The sequence below is a fragment of the Calypte anna genome, chromosome 3 (genome assembly GCF_003957555.1).
Source record: "Calypte anna isolate BGI_N300 chromosome 3, bCalAnn1_v1.p, whole genome shotgun sequence".
Classification (NCBI taxonomy): domain Eukaryota; kingdom Metazoa; phylum Chordata; class Aves; order Apodiformes; family Trochilidae; genus Calypte; species Calypte anna.
This window is the reverse complement of record NC_044246.1, coordinates 45110511-45127157: the sequence shown is the minus strand read 5'-3', so window position 1 is coordinate 45127157 and position 16647 is coordinate 45110511. Positions and strand designations below refer to the sequence as shown.

Genomic DNA, 16647 nt, shown 5'->3' with positions numbered 1-16647 from the left:
CTCTATGGAACCAACAATATTTCTTATGCCATAACCAGGAATTTGTGCATATGTACTTTATTTATACCTTAGACACCTGTTTCAGGTGTCATTCTGCAGGTGGAATAAAGTGTGGAACTTATATTGTTCCTCTCTGACCATAGATAATTTGCATCTACCTTTGAATACAGTGCAAGACTGACTCACCAGTATACATGTCTCCACTGAACCACTGCCTGAGCTTCTCATCCTCAGATTTCATCAGTATAATCCTGATTTTACTCTTTCAAGTTATTTTTCGTCTATTTTTACAGATGAGAAGGCAGGTGGAAATAAATCTGTGGATTTGCTTCATAGTTTGAGGAGTGTGTAGGAGCAAGAGGGGCCTCATGACTGGTTTTGACAGTACTTTTAATATCCAGCCCCAAGTGTTCATGAGCTCTGGATGATGATGCCTAACCAAGGGATGAGTGCAGGTGGATGGAGACCAAGCCAGTGCTAATGATCTGGGAAGAGAGAGAGTCAGGATGGGAGAATTCAATATTTGAAACCTGATTCTCAGCACTGGTGTCCCCTTAGTAATGGCAAAATTGCCTTAGATTCTTTTGAAAATCCCACTGGTTCTGAACAGCATTAAGGTGGTACCATCACTCAGAAGTTTACTGGATCTGGAAAGAAAGTGTGGAGTGGGAATCACTCCACCACACAGACCCTCCTGGGAGAGCCACTGCTGTGAACGTGCAGCTTCCTCCCTGCCCTTCTCCAGCCTGCTGCCCCATTTAATATTCTTCCAATAAATGTTTTATGTTTCTGCTGTCTTTAAAGGCTGGATGTGGTCTTAGTTGGAGTACAAGGCTGGTTAGTGATGCTAGCATTTAGCTGACTGCAGTTATTAAACAGTCATTGAACTTTTTGTACTTTGTGTGCCTAGAGAGCTAGATTCTCATAAGAGATGTAGCAACTGCTTGTGCCCAAGCTGTGTATTTTTCTACTTGTAAATCTTGTCTGTATCATAGCTCATACAGCAAACCTTCAGGTGGCTTGTGCTTTCCTTTCAGACCTGAGTTCTGCAACCCAGTATATCAGAAGAATGTACCAGAAGCTCAGCTTTCATTTTAAGAAATGCATTTTTTATTATGCTTCTGAATCAAGCCTTTAAAAGTACAGAAAATAAAAAATAAAAAGAATCCCCAGACGAGACTTGTTTAAAATAAATAAATCTTTTGGGTTTTAGCCATCCTTATGATTTAGGACAGAAAAAAAGAGGCTTATTGGTTCTTCTAAAATCCAGGCTTTGACAGCAATACATATGGAAAGTCTTCAGCTTTTGATAAATCCTTTTGAAAAAAGATTTGTGCTTCACTAGGGAAGCACTGAATAATTTGTAACAATTAGTGCATTCCTATATTGTTCATCCCACTAAAATGAACGTTTTCAAATTATTTCCCTACTAGTTGTACAGTTGCCATTTTCCATCAGACCTCAAAGGAAACTTCTACACAAGTTCCAGTTTCTGATCCCTCTGATTGATAATTACTATGCAATGAACGATGTTAACTGAGTAACGTGTTTTCTTTTTTTTTTCCCTTGTTTTTCTTTTTGTTTTTCTTTTTTTTTTTTTTTTTTTTTTTTTGTCTTATAGGGATTTCGCTTATCAAAAAACTGAAAAACTGTGAGTCAGAGTAGCTAAGGATTTTATGGATATGTGCTTCTGTTGATGATGTTTAGAAGATACACATTTGTCAGAGCATGTTTATTATGCAGCATAGTTCATGAAATTCATAGCTTCAGGCATGGCACAGCACACAAAGGCCAAGTTTTACATTTGAGCTATTGATTTAGGCAGACATAAGTCATTTTTTTGAGAAATGCAGTGCTTGAGGCTCATCAGACATTTTGGATATTTGATTACAGTTCACATTGAAAAATTTGGTTACTGCAAAAGCACATCCAGAGCTCTCTGGGATGTTTGGAATGGAAAGTCTGATTTCAGGCAGTTTGGGTATGATTTCAGAGCTCTTTGGGTCTTTCCTGTTATCAAATACTAAGACACTATTTTGTTAGAGACATAAATTTTGTAACTGTATGTATTTTGTACTCTTTAGGAAGTAATAGAAGCTATTGCTGAATGTGCATTTAAGACATCACCCTTTCCAATCCTCCTTTCCTTTGAAAATCATGTGGATTCGTAAGTAACTACCATGTTTTCCTATTTGGTGTTTTATTTTTTTATAAAGTCTAATCAAAGAATTAGTTATGGACCTTTTTCAGTTTTATAATGTGATGTGATCAATAGCTCTTACCCCACAAAAACTTTCTCCGTCTAAATAACCAAGATGATAACCAGGCATGTTCTTAAAAACCTTCCTGAATTACAGCCTTTCATATGACAGAGAAAGTCTGTAAGTGTGACAAATTCTATTAACTCTGTGGTATCAGTATGTGCTGCTGGATTGTCGTGGTACTTCACTGAAGAAAAAGAAGCAATATTTCACCTGCTTATGACTGTATTCTGTGCACAGAATTTGGTTGGTTCCTTATGTGGTAAAAGTAGAGGCCAGCACCATAGATTAGATAGGATTATGAAATAGGTGGTATGAATGTCCAGGATCTGTTCAGTTTCTGCCAAAAAATACCAATCAAATACCAATTTAGAAAGTTGGTTTTTTGTGTTTTGGGTTTTTTTTTAGTGCAAGGAAAGAACCATTTTTGTAATTTTTGTGTAAGAAAAGAAAAAATCAGTTACAATATTTGAGATTTGTCCCAGTGATTTATTTTGTAGTTGTTATTATTGTTTTAGTTCTGATATATCTTTTTTTTATGTCTGACATTAACTTTGGAATATAAAAACCCCATAGTTAAAGTGGGTTGACATTGGCACATTACAGGTGCCGTAACTTCAGTTGCCTTTTCCCTTCTTGCTCTCTCTTTTTAAACATTTCAACACTTCAGGGGGCAGTTTGGACTGGGAAACTTTCTTTTTTAAATGTGAAATAAAAAATGGTCTTTGGTGCAGCTATGAATGATTTAATACAAATCAGAAAAGATGTTGGCACTTTTGCTTCTGGAAGAGGAGAAGGGTGAGGGGTAACTGCTTTTCCATTGTTTTAGGAAGAACATTCTTGTCATAAGGGAAGAAACTGGTAGAAGAAGCTATGTAAGAATGTTTTTTAAGAACAGCTGTGGCAGTAGTGATCAAAAATGATGTGGGTAGAAAAATCTAAAATCAGAGAGCTGACCTATACCTCCTGTGTACCTTAGAGTATAAGTTTACCTTTTGCAGGCAGTTACGTGCTTACTCTGCACACACTGAAAGGCCACACAGCTATAATTCAAACAGCTACCTGTTAAATCCTACTCGGTTAGTTCTGTCATCCTCTGAAAGACCACAAAGGTACTGTATTTAATTTCTCTCTCTAATCAGTCTCCTCACTCCTTTCTTTATGGAGTTAGTTTTATCACTTTAGACATGCTCTCCTACTGCTATAGGTTGTAACTCACAATGTCTTTCTCAGTGCTTCCAAATGCAACCTCTGGTCTTTAGAAAATATCTCAACCATCATTCTTCAGTGCATTATATTTTGTATTTATTCTTTTGAATTTGTTAAAATATACATTCACAGTGTTGCTAGAAAGGAGAGAAAAAGCAATATCCAATTTATTTTAACCAGACGAGTTACATTTTTCTTTGTTTCAAGTCATTAAGACTTAAATCTTCAACTACTCCAGGGGGATCTGTTCTATTTTAGGAAAATAAAGAAGTATAAAAAGAGTATAAAATATACTCTTGTCAGAATTAAGTTATGTACAAAAGTGGCTTTAAAACTATAAGGTTAAAAAATCACAATTAGAGGTGGTGTAATACTGCAGGAATATGTCAAAAAGGAAACAGAGGTACAGCTGTGTTAAATTGATCTTTACAGTTTGTCTCACAAAAACCAATTGGACTTTTCTCTTCAGAAAAATCCAATAATGGAATAATTAATTATCCCCAAGTGTATTTTTTTATGTCCTATTCCATGCATTGTTATGAGATCGGTTTTTAGCAAAGCAAGTTTGCAAAAACAATATCAAGTATTTTCTCTTTCTGAAGCTTTATTTTTATTTATTATTTTCTGCAGTAAATCATCAGACTTAATGTGTATCATTTTGCTTTGGCTGAACATAATTTCTAGTTATTTTCCTGACTGCTACAATTATCCCTTCATTTCTTCACTAGCTGCTAGAGCAATCTGCAATTAGTCATGCCACTCATAGGAACTTTCACCTAATTTCATGGAATGCTCCTTTTGTCTTTTCATTTACTTGGATTGTTGTTTTTCTCCTAGATCTTAGAGGTGGGCTTTGTCCTAAGTATTAAATAATGCTAAATGTTTTTATAGAACTGTTGTCAAACAAAACCTATGAGAGTTTCCTCCTGTGTTACCAAGGTTTTTTTCTGATTTTCAAGTTACAAGAGTCGGTGTTAAATGCTCACCCTATACAAATCAGTAGCAATCTTGACAGAAATCTTAAACAGAAATATGGTTTTAGCCTGTGTTCTGTACTCATGGCTTTTAAACAGATTGTGATTAGCAGGGGTAAATAAATTTTGCATCACCATCATAGATATGACAGTCTTAATCACCACTGGACTTAAAATGCAGTTTTTCTTCCTTCTGCTTTATGTACAGGAGACTAGTTTTAACACTTTTTGTCCATCAAGGGAACAAATCACAAGCTTATAGCATCTTATTTTGCTTTCTTTCAATGTTTTTTCTGGAAAGATTCCTCTCTAATATCTTCATAGCATCTTAAGATGCTTCACTGTAACTCCATGGTGTATTATATTCATTCTTGCCTTTTTTTAGACATTAAAAGTTTAGATAAAGAGGCAAGCATGTAACTTTTAGAATATATAAAATATTATGTGTACTGTCATTTATATTGAAGTCAAAACATGCACATTGAAAAAAGACAGTACTAAGAAAATATGTGGTTCTATCAAAAAAATAGAAAAATGCCCTGAAAATGTGGAAAAGACCTCACGGAGCTTGAAACTGGGCTTGCAAGAAGATAAGGAATCTGCTAATTTGAAAGCAGACACTCTATAACAAGAAATGCACTGATGACATAGCAAAAAGGTTAAGTGATCCTTGAGCAGTATCCATGTAAGATTGCTTCCAAGATTAAAATTAATTACAGTTATTCATATTGCTGGTTTCTCACTGGAATTGTTATTTGAGCTATTAACAGGATTTTTATCACTTCTTACTACACTTTAAAGTCTTTTAGACCCTTCTGGGAATGACATATGTCTTTGTCTTATGCAAAAAATGATAACAATAAAATTTTAGGGACCCTAGTCATGCAATAATGCCAAAGAACCTCTGTGACTGACCTTCCTAAGAGGCATATTACACGCACAGCAAAACGAAGTACAAGCAATACGGTAATAGTAGTGAAGACATCTCTTAATATTCTTTATATTTCTGTATCTCCAGATATCATGTTCCCACGTTTTCTCCTCTTGACCTGGCACAATTTGGGGCCATATGTAACTAATCCGTGTGCTACCTTTCCATTTCTGCACAGTGAAAATCATAAAATAGGTAAAGGCATCTCTTGTGAGACAGTTAGTTTTCATTTCAATACATGAATGCTGAGAGACTTTCCAGTAACAGTACATGCCAACCAGAAAATATCTGCTTTTTTGTTTCATTACACAAATGAGGAAATATGTTCATGCAGTAGAGTTGGCATTTCAATCTGTTGTCCTGGTTCATACCTTTGGAAAAAGGGAAAATAAAAAGAAAAAGATAGTTCGGTTTTTAAAAGACTATAATAGTAATACATAATCTGTACTATTAGTAATGAGCTCTCTTGTGAAACTGAACATACACACATACATATATATGTCTATTTTAGAGAGAGAGAACATGAAAAAGAACCACTGGCCAAATGCTGGTACTCCTGACTATTTTTTATTCCCTCTTAGGAGCTCTTAAAAAAGTATCTGTGCAAATAGTCCAATTCAGAAAGATATGTCATTTTGTAATGTCAAGATTTTCCTACTTTGCTTTTGCTACTGCCAGATTATTTTTCTATAACAATAAAGCCCCAATAGTTTTTCACAGAGTTTTCCTTTTCCTTATTTCTGCCTCTGGGATGCAGTGACTGGAATTTATGTGCTAAACCAAAATGATGTAGCATTGTGTTCTTCTCTTCTGCAAAAATGAAAGTTTTCAGTGTACCTCTTTGAGGTAAACATGTAATTAAGCACACAAGATCAAAAGAATTTGTTCTATCTGTGATCATAGTTTGAAATTTAATAGATTCAACTCTTGCATTTTTTTTTCCACATTCCCATCAAGAGTGCTGTTTGGAGTTGATGTGCCCATTTCAAAATACTGATGTCACATCTAATTACAACTTTTTCAATAACTAATTCATACAATCTTTTTATTCAAGGAGGTGTCCTTTGAACTTTCTAGGCTCTAAGAGTGTGGATCTATTAGAAATAGATCCTGATGGAGATGACTGCAATACAGTTCACTATAATGACTCCTAGACCTTTAGCTTACTAGACTGAGGTGCCTTTATTTTCCTTGGTAGCTGCTGATAAGATGCAGTTAACTACTGTTGTAGCCTGATCTGTTCTTCCTGTCACCTTCTACCTTCTGGGTTCTTAGTTCCACTGCCTTCCTTGTCTTCATCTTAATCTTACATCCTCAACTAAAAATAGATTTTAGCTTTTTTGCAGATTTGGCTGCATGGAAAAGTAAGCAGTAATGAAATGCCATAGTGATTTAAACTTCATGCAGCACTTGCAAAGCTTTGTGGAATAATTTAAAGCCTCTTCGCAATATGTTTTGTCAATGTCTGAGCTAATGACTGGTTCAGCCCCATATCTGCTTCAAGGGACATCCAGAATGCTGATCTCAGGGAAATTCTACTGTCTGATTCAGATGCCAGCCAGGCTTTATCTCAGCTCTGGTTTGGCCTTGCTGGCCTCAGGAAGAGCTGCAGTGCCAGTTGCTCAGCTGGTAGCTAATGACAAACTAAACATAATGGGTTTTGAACTCCCAAGTTTGCAAGAGGAAAATGAGCACTCCTCTTTTCCTATATTCCCAGCTCTATTTTGTCACAAGGAAGAGCTCCATAGTAACGTAACCACTTATACCATTCATATATCTTCTGTGATACCCAAATCATAATTAACAGCACCTGAAGAAGTTATGTTAAGCAATATAAACCTGTTCTTTGTTGAGACTTCTCAACAGAGTATCAGAAGTGGAAACTTTAAAAGATATCTAAGCTCAAATGTTACAGCTTCTAAGCAGGCACTTATAACAAAAATAAACAGTTGTCTAAAATTAGAGAGTGACTGTAGCACTGAGCTGCATTCTGAGCAGTATAATCTCTCTTCAGTCCTAAAACTCCTATTACTACGATGTGAGATGTATTTCATTCTTCTGTTACACTTTGGGAAAACTGATCATAAATGCAGTTTACTGAGGTTGAATTTACTTCTAGTGGATGTCATGAAAACTCTTGAAGTAATTTACTGTGGTAAAATCTGATTTTAAATTAAATATCTAAAGTGTTAAAAATCAGTCTGACCAGATCCCCACTAAAGCAGCTGATCCCAGTTCTGTACACATAAGATCCATGCAGTATGTAATTATATGCATATGAAATGCAGTTATACCACTACTCATTACAGCAATTCCCCAAACTGACATAATACCTCTTAGCAGTAGCACAATTACATCTACATTATGACTTCTGCCAGTGAGGATATGTCAGGGGACCCTACACAAGCAAAGCACCCACCTCACGTGGGTTAGCACACATAGGATGGGTAAGTAGCCTGCAATTTATCAGAAAACCTACAGTAAAACTAACTGCATTTTAGAAATATGGACAAAAACTTGCTGCTTCCCTACAAGTACCTGTAACTGATGCAGCTTTGCTGCATTTTGAGACCCCAGTAATGCCTACTGCCCCTTCTTCTGGATGGCTGTGCCTTATCAACATGCAGAGGAAGGGGATGGGTACCCTTGGCTTGAAAAAATTAAGAGACACCTGCAGAGAAGACTTCATTCTTTGTAACTGTTTTGGGGTTCATGCCTTGGGTCAGGTAAAACAAAACCAGAAAGAAATGTAAATGGGCTTGGGGGTGGGAGGGAGGTGAGAGAAAAGAATGCCAGGCATGTGTATAAACTAGCATAAGGAGAATGTTTCAACTTTGAATAAAAATGTTGCCTGAGAAATGGGCAAATTCATATAAGAGTTATTTCCTTAAAGGTAACAACTGACGGCCTCAATTTTATTTTCTACTAAGTGCATGGAAAAAATATGCCTCATGTTAAAAGTTCAGTTTCAGTATTATTCAGTTGGCTATTGCCTTTACTTCATCTTTTTGATAAGCTCCATGAGGAATCAGAATTATATTATGTTATACCTGGGTCTCTCTGAAAAATTCACAGCAATTGAATCAGAAATTCTATCTAGTTTAGGTATATGAGATATTCTATTACTGCTGCTTTCACTCTGTTACATTAGTAAGACTTATTTCTTCTTTTCTCCCCTTTAGCCCTAAACAACAGGCAAAAATGGCAGAGTACTGCAGATTGATATTTGGAGATGCACTGCTGATGGATCCATTGGAAAAATACCCGGTAATATGGTTCACAAATATCAGTGGGAATTTTTATTAAGTATTTCAGTCTTGTGTCATTCTTCATATACAGCCTTTCGTAACCAAGTCTGAAGGAGGGAGTTCAGCAACGTGAGTGGTTGGTGACTTAAGCATATAATTTCTGATGCAGAGATTGTTCTGATATGAGGAATTGTAATCTTCTAAATGAAATAAATTCTTGTTGCTGCCGTTTTATAACGTAGGCTTTCATATTTGAACTAACACTTATTTTAGCAATTACTGTAGACATTTCATAAGGCATTTTTCTTCTCTTCTTAAGTGTCCTCAATAGCCCTGTTTCATTTAATGTTGAGATTACCTCTTATGCAAAATACATTTCATTTTAACAGGGCTTATAGAGGTCACAAACTTATCATGCACCATGTGGGCCCTCAGAAATTGCCATAAGCTCATTTCTTTTCTGTTGTAACAATTTTCTTTTTTTTGCAAGCTTGAACCTGGGGTTCCTCTTCCAAGCCCTATGGATTTAATGTACAAAATTCTGGTGAAGAATAAAAAGAAGTCACATAAGTCTGCAGATGGAAGTGCAAAAAAGAAGCTCTCAGAGCAGGCTTCCAACACATGCAGTGATACATCTAGTATGTTTGAACCTTCCTCTCCTGGAGCAGGTATGAATTGAACCTACATATATATTTCCCCCTAAAATACCTTATTACAGCTATAATTCAAACCACTTAGCATTTCTTTAGCAAGGTAAAGATACACACCACTGTGGGTCTTACTTAGAAGGAAACAACACTAAGTGTTGGTGATCCAGGAGTCTGAGAAAGCTTGAAGCTGAGGAGTCACTTCTGGAGTGAGCTAAAGCTCAGTGATGTGTGCTAACATTTGTTTGCACTGCTTAGGAAGCAGACTGAGCTGCCAAGTCCTCCACCTATGGGTGCCTTTTTTGTGTTCCCAAGCCCAATACCAAATATAAATATTTTCTTTCTTTCTGTTGCCTCTGAGATGTGCCTACCATTTGGTCTCCTTTCAGACATAACCATTGCACAGGATAACTGCAGTGGTTCCACAGTGACTTCAGATTTAGGGGAACTGTGAACAAGGTCATTGCTCCTCAGGCAGGCCAGGCTCAACCCCCTGTTGTGTTGTATTAGTTGGGAACAGGTCAGAGACCTCTATGCAAAGTGCTGTAAAATGTTTTTCTGTTCCAGAGATAGAAACAGGCAACAATGATACTGCAAATAAGTGTTTGTTTCTATCAGGAATTGCAGGTAATGTAGCCAATGGAAAGCAATGTCTTACATTTACTTTGTTCATTATTGGAAGAATTTGTAAAATAGAAATGAGATGGAAAAGTTACTGTAACTTTAATTTTATAATTTTGTAATTTATATATTCAGGTAAGGCCTATGGACCTGCAGGGGACTGTTTTGAGTGTTGGTATGCAAAAATTATGAGAGAGGGTCTTTTTCCTGAAGACCTTAAAAGCTAACTGGAAAAGACAGAAGTAGAGAGAAAAATACAAAGTAAGGATTTTCTCTGAACCACAGACTGAACCATTCAGACTGAAATTTTGGATTGCTAAAAGCATAGACATTTATGTCCCAGTAGCAGAATATTTACAGAGCAAATTGAAAGCTCGACTGGAATAGAAGTTCATTACCATTTGCCATTAAAAAACTTTTTTCCACTGTTTGCAGTTTTTTTCTGAGCTCTGATTATTTGACCTGAAAATTTTCATGCTGGCAGTTTGCCTCTAGCTGGATTAAAAAAAAAATAATAATCCTTCTGTATTTGTGGATAACATTGTTTATCCTATTAGAAGCCAAGCAAGAGTTTTCAGCTATTGTGTTAAGAAACTTTGAAAAGGGCATGTTTTGGAGTAGAGCTTGGATTTCAAAAGAATATTCATCCTGGTGTCAGGAATAATTTAATACTGTTTTCTTGATTTGCTCTAGACAAATCCCAAGCAGCAGAAAAATAAGTGTATATATGCCAGCTTTCCAACACTTGAAGGCAAGCTTGGGTTCCTCACACTATATTTTTGTTAACAGCACGTAGTGACAACCTGGTGGCAAAGTAAATGTCCTTTGCTTTCTGAGTGCCTGGTCTGCATAGAGGTTAACAGCTTTGTCTTCCAGGAGCCTCTCTAAATACTTTTTAGCAAAAGACCTGGGATGTGAGTTCAGATATGGGTGATGGTGTAAAGCAGAGGGATCAGTCCCATAACAGAGTGTGTAATTTTACAAGCGAACTATAAGTACTATGTCTGTATTACATATAAAACCACCTCTGTTAACCATAGATTGTGAAGATGAACGCTTCAAAATCAGAAAATGATAGAATTGAGATTGCAATGTTTATATGGTCACTTGGTTCATCTGTGACTGCTAAATATATTACTTGTAATCCTTCTGTCAGCTATTGTTTCTCCTGTAGGACTTACATGTCTTTTGTAGAATGCAGTTAGTCAATATCGTTTCTTTCTGTCATTAGATATTTGATCCTCCTAGACTGAACATCCTCATCCTGCAGTGAATTTCTTTCAGGGTATTCAGGCTGCATATGAGCTTTTGACAAACAGCAGTGAACTTAGCTGAACAGTACCCATGGGAAGTGAAATAGTATTAGCCAGTTTTATCTAAGGACAGCCAAGTCTGAGAGAGCTTAAGAGCGGTGTAGGGGTAACTGACAGGTAACATCCAGGATCTGATTTTTCAAGAATACTTCAACTTCTTAAGTATTCAGAGCACAGCTCTAGGGGTTTGAGCTACAGCTTACAGCATCTCTGTAAATCAGATGCCAGATTTCTGTCTGTGAAGATTTTTTTAAAAATTATTTACCATTTGGTAACACCGCTTGTGGCTAGACCCAGTGAAGAGAGCATGGTTCCTGCATGGAGCAGTCACTGTGACACCTTTCTTTTCAATGCATGCAATTTCATACATGCATCTCAATATCAGCAACATGTAATGCTGAAGCAGTGCAATCATAGTGCTCCTATGTACCCAGTACCAATTTATTTCTGGAGCATCAGAAGAGTAATGCAATTAAAGACTCACTAAAGGAAGCCCAGTTCTCAGCATCTCCTAGCATGAAGTCTTTTAATAATCCAACCCTAATATAATATTTACATTTAGCAAGGTGGGCTCATTATTCAAATGTCTCTGTTGTATTGTTCTGACTCTTGTCAGAATTACAGCTGATCTCCAGAAGTTGTGCTGATTAAGCCTTCTTGAGATTTTAAATGACTTTTCTCACAGCGGCGGAAAAATTGAGATTTGTACTTCAGTTGATAGTAAGCTTCACGCTGCTTGAGGTCAGATTTAAACCTAAATAAAACACTCTTTCTATAAAGTTATAAAACATGCCATATGAAACTTAGGTGGTGCTGATATAGTGACAATAATTAAAAAAAACAATTCTGAAACCAGCTTTGCAGTGTGACTTGTAAGGTGTTAATGAAACTCATGTAAACTTCAGTAGGATATAATATCTGTCAGTGGAAAAAGCTTTTTCTGATGGCAAAGCAGAAAAAAAATTTCTGAGATAACATTTGTGAGATACATTGTCATTTTGGTAAAGAAGCATCTTAGACCTGTCTACTTTAGCACACTGAACAGAGGTAAATAAGCAAGTTTTATAAGGAAGTCAGACTACACTGCAAAAAGAACAGTGGTAGTTCTGCAGGTACATACATTTTGCCAAAAGCAGGAGTAGATAAAGTAGCCAAAAATTGCTAATAAAAAATATCTACATTTTCAAGCAAATTGCTCATTTCTTGCAGGTAGGATGAAGTTTTTGTCAAAGTGTAGAAAGTTCAGCAATGGAAGAGTCGCAGGAAAACAGAGAGAGGGAGTAGAATCTGCTCCATCATTTCATGATGACTGAATAGAAAACTGGATAAAAGGTTTTAGGCTTAGTGGTAAATGCATTGGTAAATTGCTACTGCATGCCAATTGGGGCCATGGCCCTCTGTTGCAAAGGAAACTGTTTTTGCAAACTGAATAAAGTCAGGTTTTTTCCTTTTTAATAATCAGCAGGTGCTGATGTACAGGCTGTGGAAAAACCCAAGAGTGATTTCCCCCCACAAGATGCTGGTGGCTGCCTAAATGTTGCGGAGCTAACAAGTGGCACCAGCAAATGCCACATTTATAATCCATTCTGGCTCTTATTTTAAAAGAGTGTGGGAAATCAGATTACCAAATTCCTCTGAATTTTAAGCACTGTATAACCTTTCATTTTATTAGGCTCTCAATATCTGTCACTCTGCTGAGACATGGTGAGAATAGATAATACTTAGCACTTTGCTAGCTCAGCCTGTGGCAATAGGGATTTTTCTTGTCATTCCCAGCTCTCCTCTACCAGTCATCTTCCATTCAGTATTCCTGTGTTGAACCCCTCTACCCATCACCTGGGATTCAGCCTCCTTTCTCTACTTGTTACATTGCCCAATGACCTTTCGCCTTCCCCACTTTTCCCTGCTCTTCCCCACTCACTAAGGGCAGCTCCCTTAAAATATCCGAGACTGCACCCTGACTCTCACTGGGAGTTTCCCATGCCTTTCTGCCTGTGACCAGTTGACAGTATCTGGATTATATTTCACCTTTTGTGGTAGGGAGCAGCAGCCTTTCATTTCTAGATATTCTTCTCTCTGCCTCTCTCCATAGGCAGGCTCTTGCCTCATACTTGGAGGGCAAGCCCTTGGAGCTAGGCTTTCTGCTTTCACTGTATTTGTATGCCACATTGTAGTGAAATGAGGCAACCAGGTGCCACTGATTGCCAGGGAGTGGCATGAGCTTGTGTTAAGCCCACCTGTGCCTAATTAGGGTGGGCCCCCACTGCGCATGAGCAGGATTAGGGGGCCAACCCTAATCAGGCACAGGTGGGCTTAACACAAGCTCATGCCACTCCCTGGCAATCAGTGGCACCTGGTTGCCTCATTTCACTACACCACATAGCATGGGAAAGCCTTGTCTTGACCCAGATCTGTAGTTCCATCTAAATGCAAGTAATATTTATGCCATTGCAGCTCGTTGTCCCTTAAACAACTTCAAACCTACATACTGGACTTGACCTGTAGCACAGCCCATGTGCATATGATACAGTGTCTATTCCCTCCTGGAAAGGGATAGGAATGATGGCAGGGGGCTGATGCCACCACCACAGTGAGAGAGGGAGTGTGAAGGTGTCTTCAGCACAGATGTCTCTTCAGTCTGCCCAAGGCTTTCTCTGACTTTGTTTCCAAGCAGTGTAATAAAATAAGAAGGGTTTGAGTATGAAGCCATACTGCTGGGTGAAAGGCAATTTGGATGTAGTCATGCTTTCTAAAACACTAATTTTTATTCTGTGTTTGCAGTCCTGTGTGCTATTTGTCCTGGTTTTGCTGTCTGATGCAGAACTTGAAAATGAGATCTGATCTCCTTGGGAGTTTTCCTGTTAAATACTTTTAAAGAAATGATAATATATTGCCTACTTTTCTCCCTGGACACTTCTAGCAAAAACAATCTATCATCTACCTGGTATCTCAACAGTACAAGTTGGCCGAAACCTGCCCACATCTCCCATGTCATGGACTGTATGAAGTGCAATTAAATCAACTCAGAGCTTCCCATCCAAAGATTGTCACTGCAAAATCCTCCAAGAGCTCAGCTGGCTCTTTGCAAATGTCTTGAGGTTCCCTGAGCCATCCCTTGAGCCTGTTGAGCAATCATGTTATTTTTCTTCAATGAAATGTTCAGGAAGAAATGTGTTCACGAATAAAAAGCCTGACATTTCAAAATCTGCATCTGGAAGGAAACACAGCCTGGGTAGTCATCATCTGGTTGTGAAAGGCACACTCATTATTTAAATCATATGTGCTCTCCATGTTCAGAAGGGGCCTGCTGGGCATGATTCAAGGCAAGGACTACTGGAACAAAGAGGAGTTTCTTTATTGACTCAGTGGACTTTGGATTAGACCCTAAATTGACAGGAGGAACCGAGACTGAATTAACATTCTCTAGAGAGTGTGGGAATGCTGCACACTGGTTAGGTTTTTGTGCTGCCAAAATGAAATTGCCACTGCTGAAGAAAGCTGTAAGGGCTGTAGAATAAAATTTTCAGGGAGAAGTGTTGATCTTACAGGTGTGGATGGCTGACTGGAGTAGAACTTAAACCTTCTTTTTCAGAGTCCTCTTAGGATGTTTAGTGCGTACTTCATGACAGAGAGATCTACAGGAGGAGTTACCAAAATAAGCTTAGTATTCCTTATTGGTTTAATTTCTGGTGCAACCAGATAAAACCATTTTAGAGATGAGGGGAGGCATTTGTTAATTACCAATAAAGAATCTGTGTCTTGCCTCTAGAAATTTGATGACTACATCACAACTGGGAGAGGGTATAAAACGTATTTTATCTGGTCCTAGCTTTTTAAGGAAAGGATTAGCCTTACCCATCTTCTTCACATTATTTGATTTGCACTGCCCTCAGCTGGTGAATTTGGGATGTGCCTCGCAGTAAGGCGGACCAAAGCTGTCTGCAAAGGGAGCTGAAGTCAAGCTACTGCAGCCAGGGTCCTGTGCTGGATCCTCCCAGCTGGGCTGTCTCTCTCTTCATGAACTGTGTAACCTTCAGAAGAGATGGATTTTGCTGAATAGTCCTTGCTACCACAGCACATGAGAATCTCCCCAGTTTTCACACACAGGTTCTTCACCCTGTGCATGCTGTTCCACGAGGCACTTCCAGGAGGGGGTGAAGGCATTTGCTGAAGTTTGTGCAGGGATCTTGCAGCAGAGAGGGAGTTTGGAATCACATCTCCCAACCCCCAGGGCTGTGCCACAAGCATGGCCACTTTTCTTCAGGGCATATCATGATACTATACCCACACACTGCTCTCACTGCAACATGCTTTTCTCAGTACTGATACCTACACTGTGATTTCCAAACACTGAGCACCCAACAGCTGCAAAGGAAGAACATTTGTTTGTTTGGACAAAAATGATGTATTGGTATTGGGGACGGATGAATCCCTTGAGACAGTGTATATGTGGTTCGTGCTCATGACAAAAAGGACATGTATAACGTAATCTCTCTTCTATTTGCACATCTTTCTTGAACTTACCACTGATTTTTATAATTATTGCTTCAGCCAGTAACTATCTTTTGCTTAAAACTTTTCAGGAGAAGCAGAGATTGAGAGCGATGATGATGATGACTATGATGATGACTGTAAAAAGTCGTCGATGGATGAAGTAAGGGTGTAGATACGTTTTATGATGGGTCGGTTACAGCAGTTGTGGGCTGGCCTGTGTTAGTAGGAGTGGGACTACCATCTAGTGGAGAAAGGGGTGAAGAGCACTGGGAAACACAGGGAGTTTCTGAAGATGTTAATTGGTTAGGAAGCACAACTTTGCTTTGTTTATTTATTTTTCATTTCCGGAAGAACAAGAATTAATAGCACCACAACCGATCTGTTTTATACAACCTCTTGTGGTGTATTTATCTTTGATGGAAGAAAAATTTGGCAATAAAACCTTAGACCTGTATTTATTGTTTATCCAACAGTATTGATAAATTTTCTCAGCACTATGCATGCATAAAGGTAATATAGTCCCTTCCCTACGAGCCAAGGTACAAGTGTGATTACAGTAGCAGTTCGATTAAACATTTAAATTTTATAGCAATTTTTTGTCATTAGTATGTGAAGCTTCCAGTATGAGAGACTGGCTTCACCAGGCCAGGATCAGTGAAAGATACTATGGTTGATAGAAAACCAGGCTTTGATGTTTGTGACCATGGTCACCATGGATTCTGACAGATCAAAACTGCAGCATTTTTCTTTCTCTGTCCCAGGGTACTGCTGGAAGTGAGGCTATGGCCACAGAAGAGATGTCTAACCTGGTTAACTACATTCAACCTGTGAAATTTGAGTCATTTGAAGTATCAAAAAGTAAGTAAGCAAAGCATGAGCAACATCTTATACTGCAATTCACCTAGGAAGTGTTTTGAAGAAAGTTCTAGTAACTTGCTACTTGTCCTCC

The 16647-nt window shown here is 38.0% G+C and overlaps 1 protein-coding gene across 2 annotated transcripts in view; it reads left to right on the top strand.

Annotated features, from left to right (window-relative positions):
• PLCB1 (phospholipase C beta 1) overlaps positions 1-16647 on the top strand; it is a 399975-nt gene that overhangs the window by 289383 nt on the left and 93945 nt on the right. For both annotated transcript variants that reach the window (XM_030448781.1, XM_030448782.1), the window contains exons 12-16: positions 2085-2167; positions 8558-8642; positions 9114-9291; positions 15788-15858; positions 16460-16556. In XM_030448781.1, the coding sequence (XP_030304641.1) occupies positions 2085-2167; positions 8558-8642; positions 9114-9291; positions 15788-15858; positions 16460-16556 (514 nt within the window). The remainder of the gene's footprint in view (positions 1-2084; positions 2168-8557; positions 8643-9113; positions 9292-15787; positions 15859-16459; positions 16557-16647) is intronic.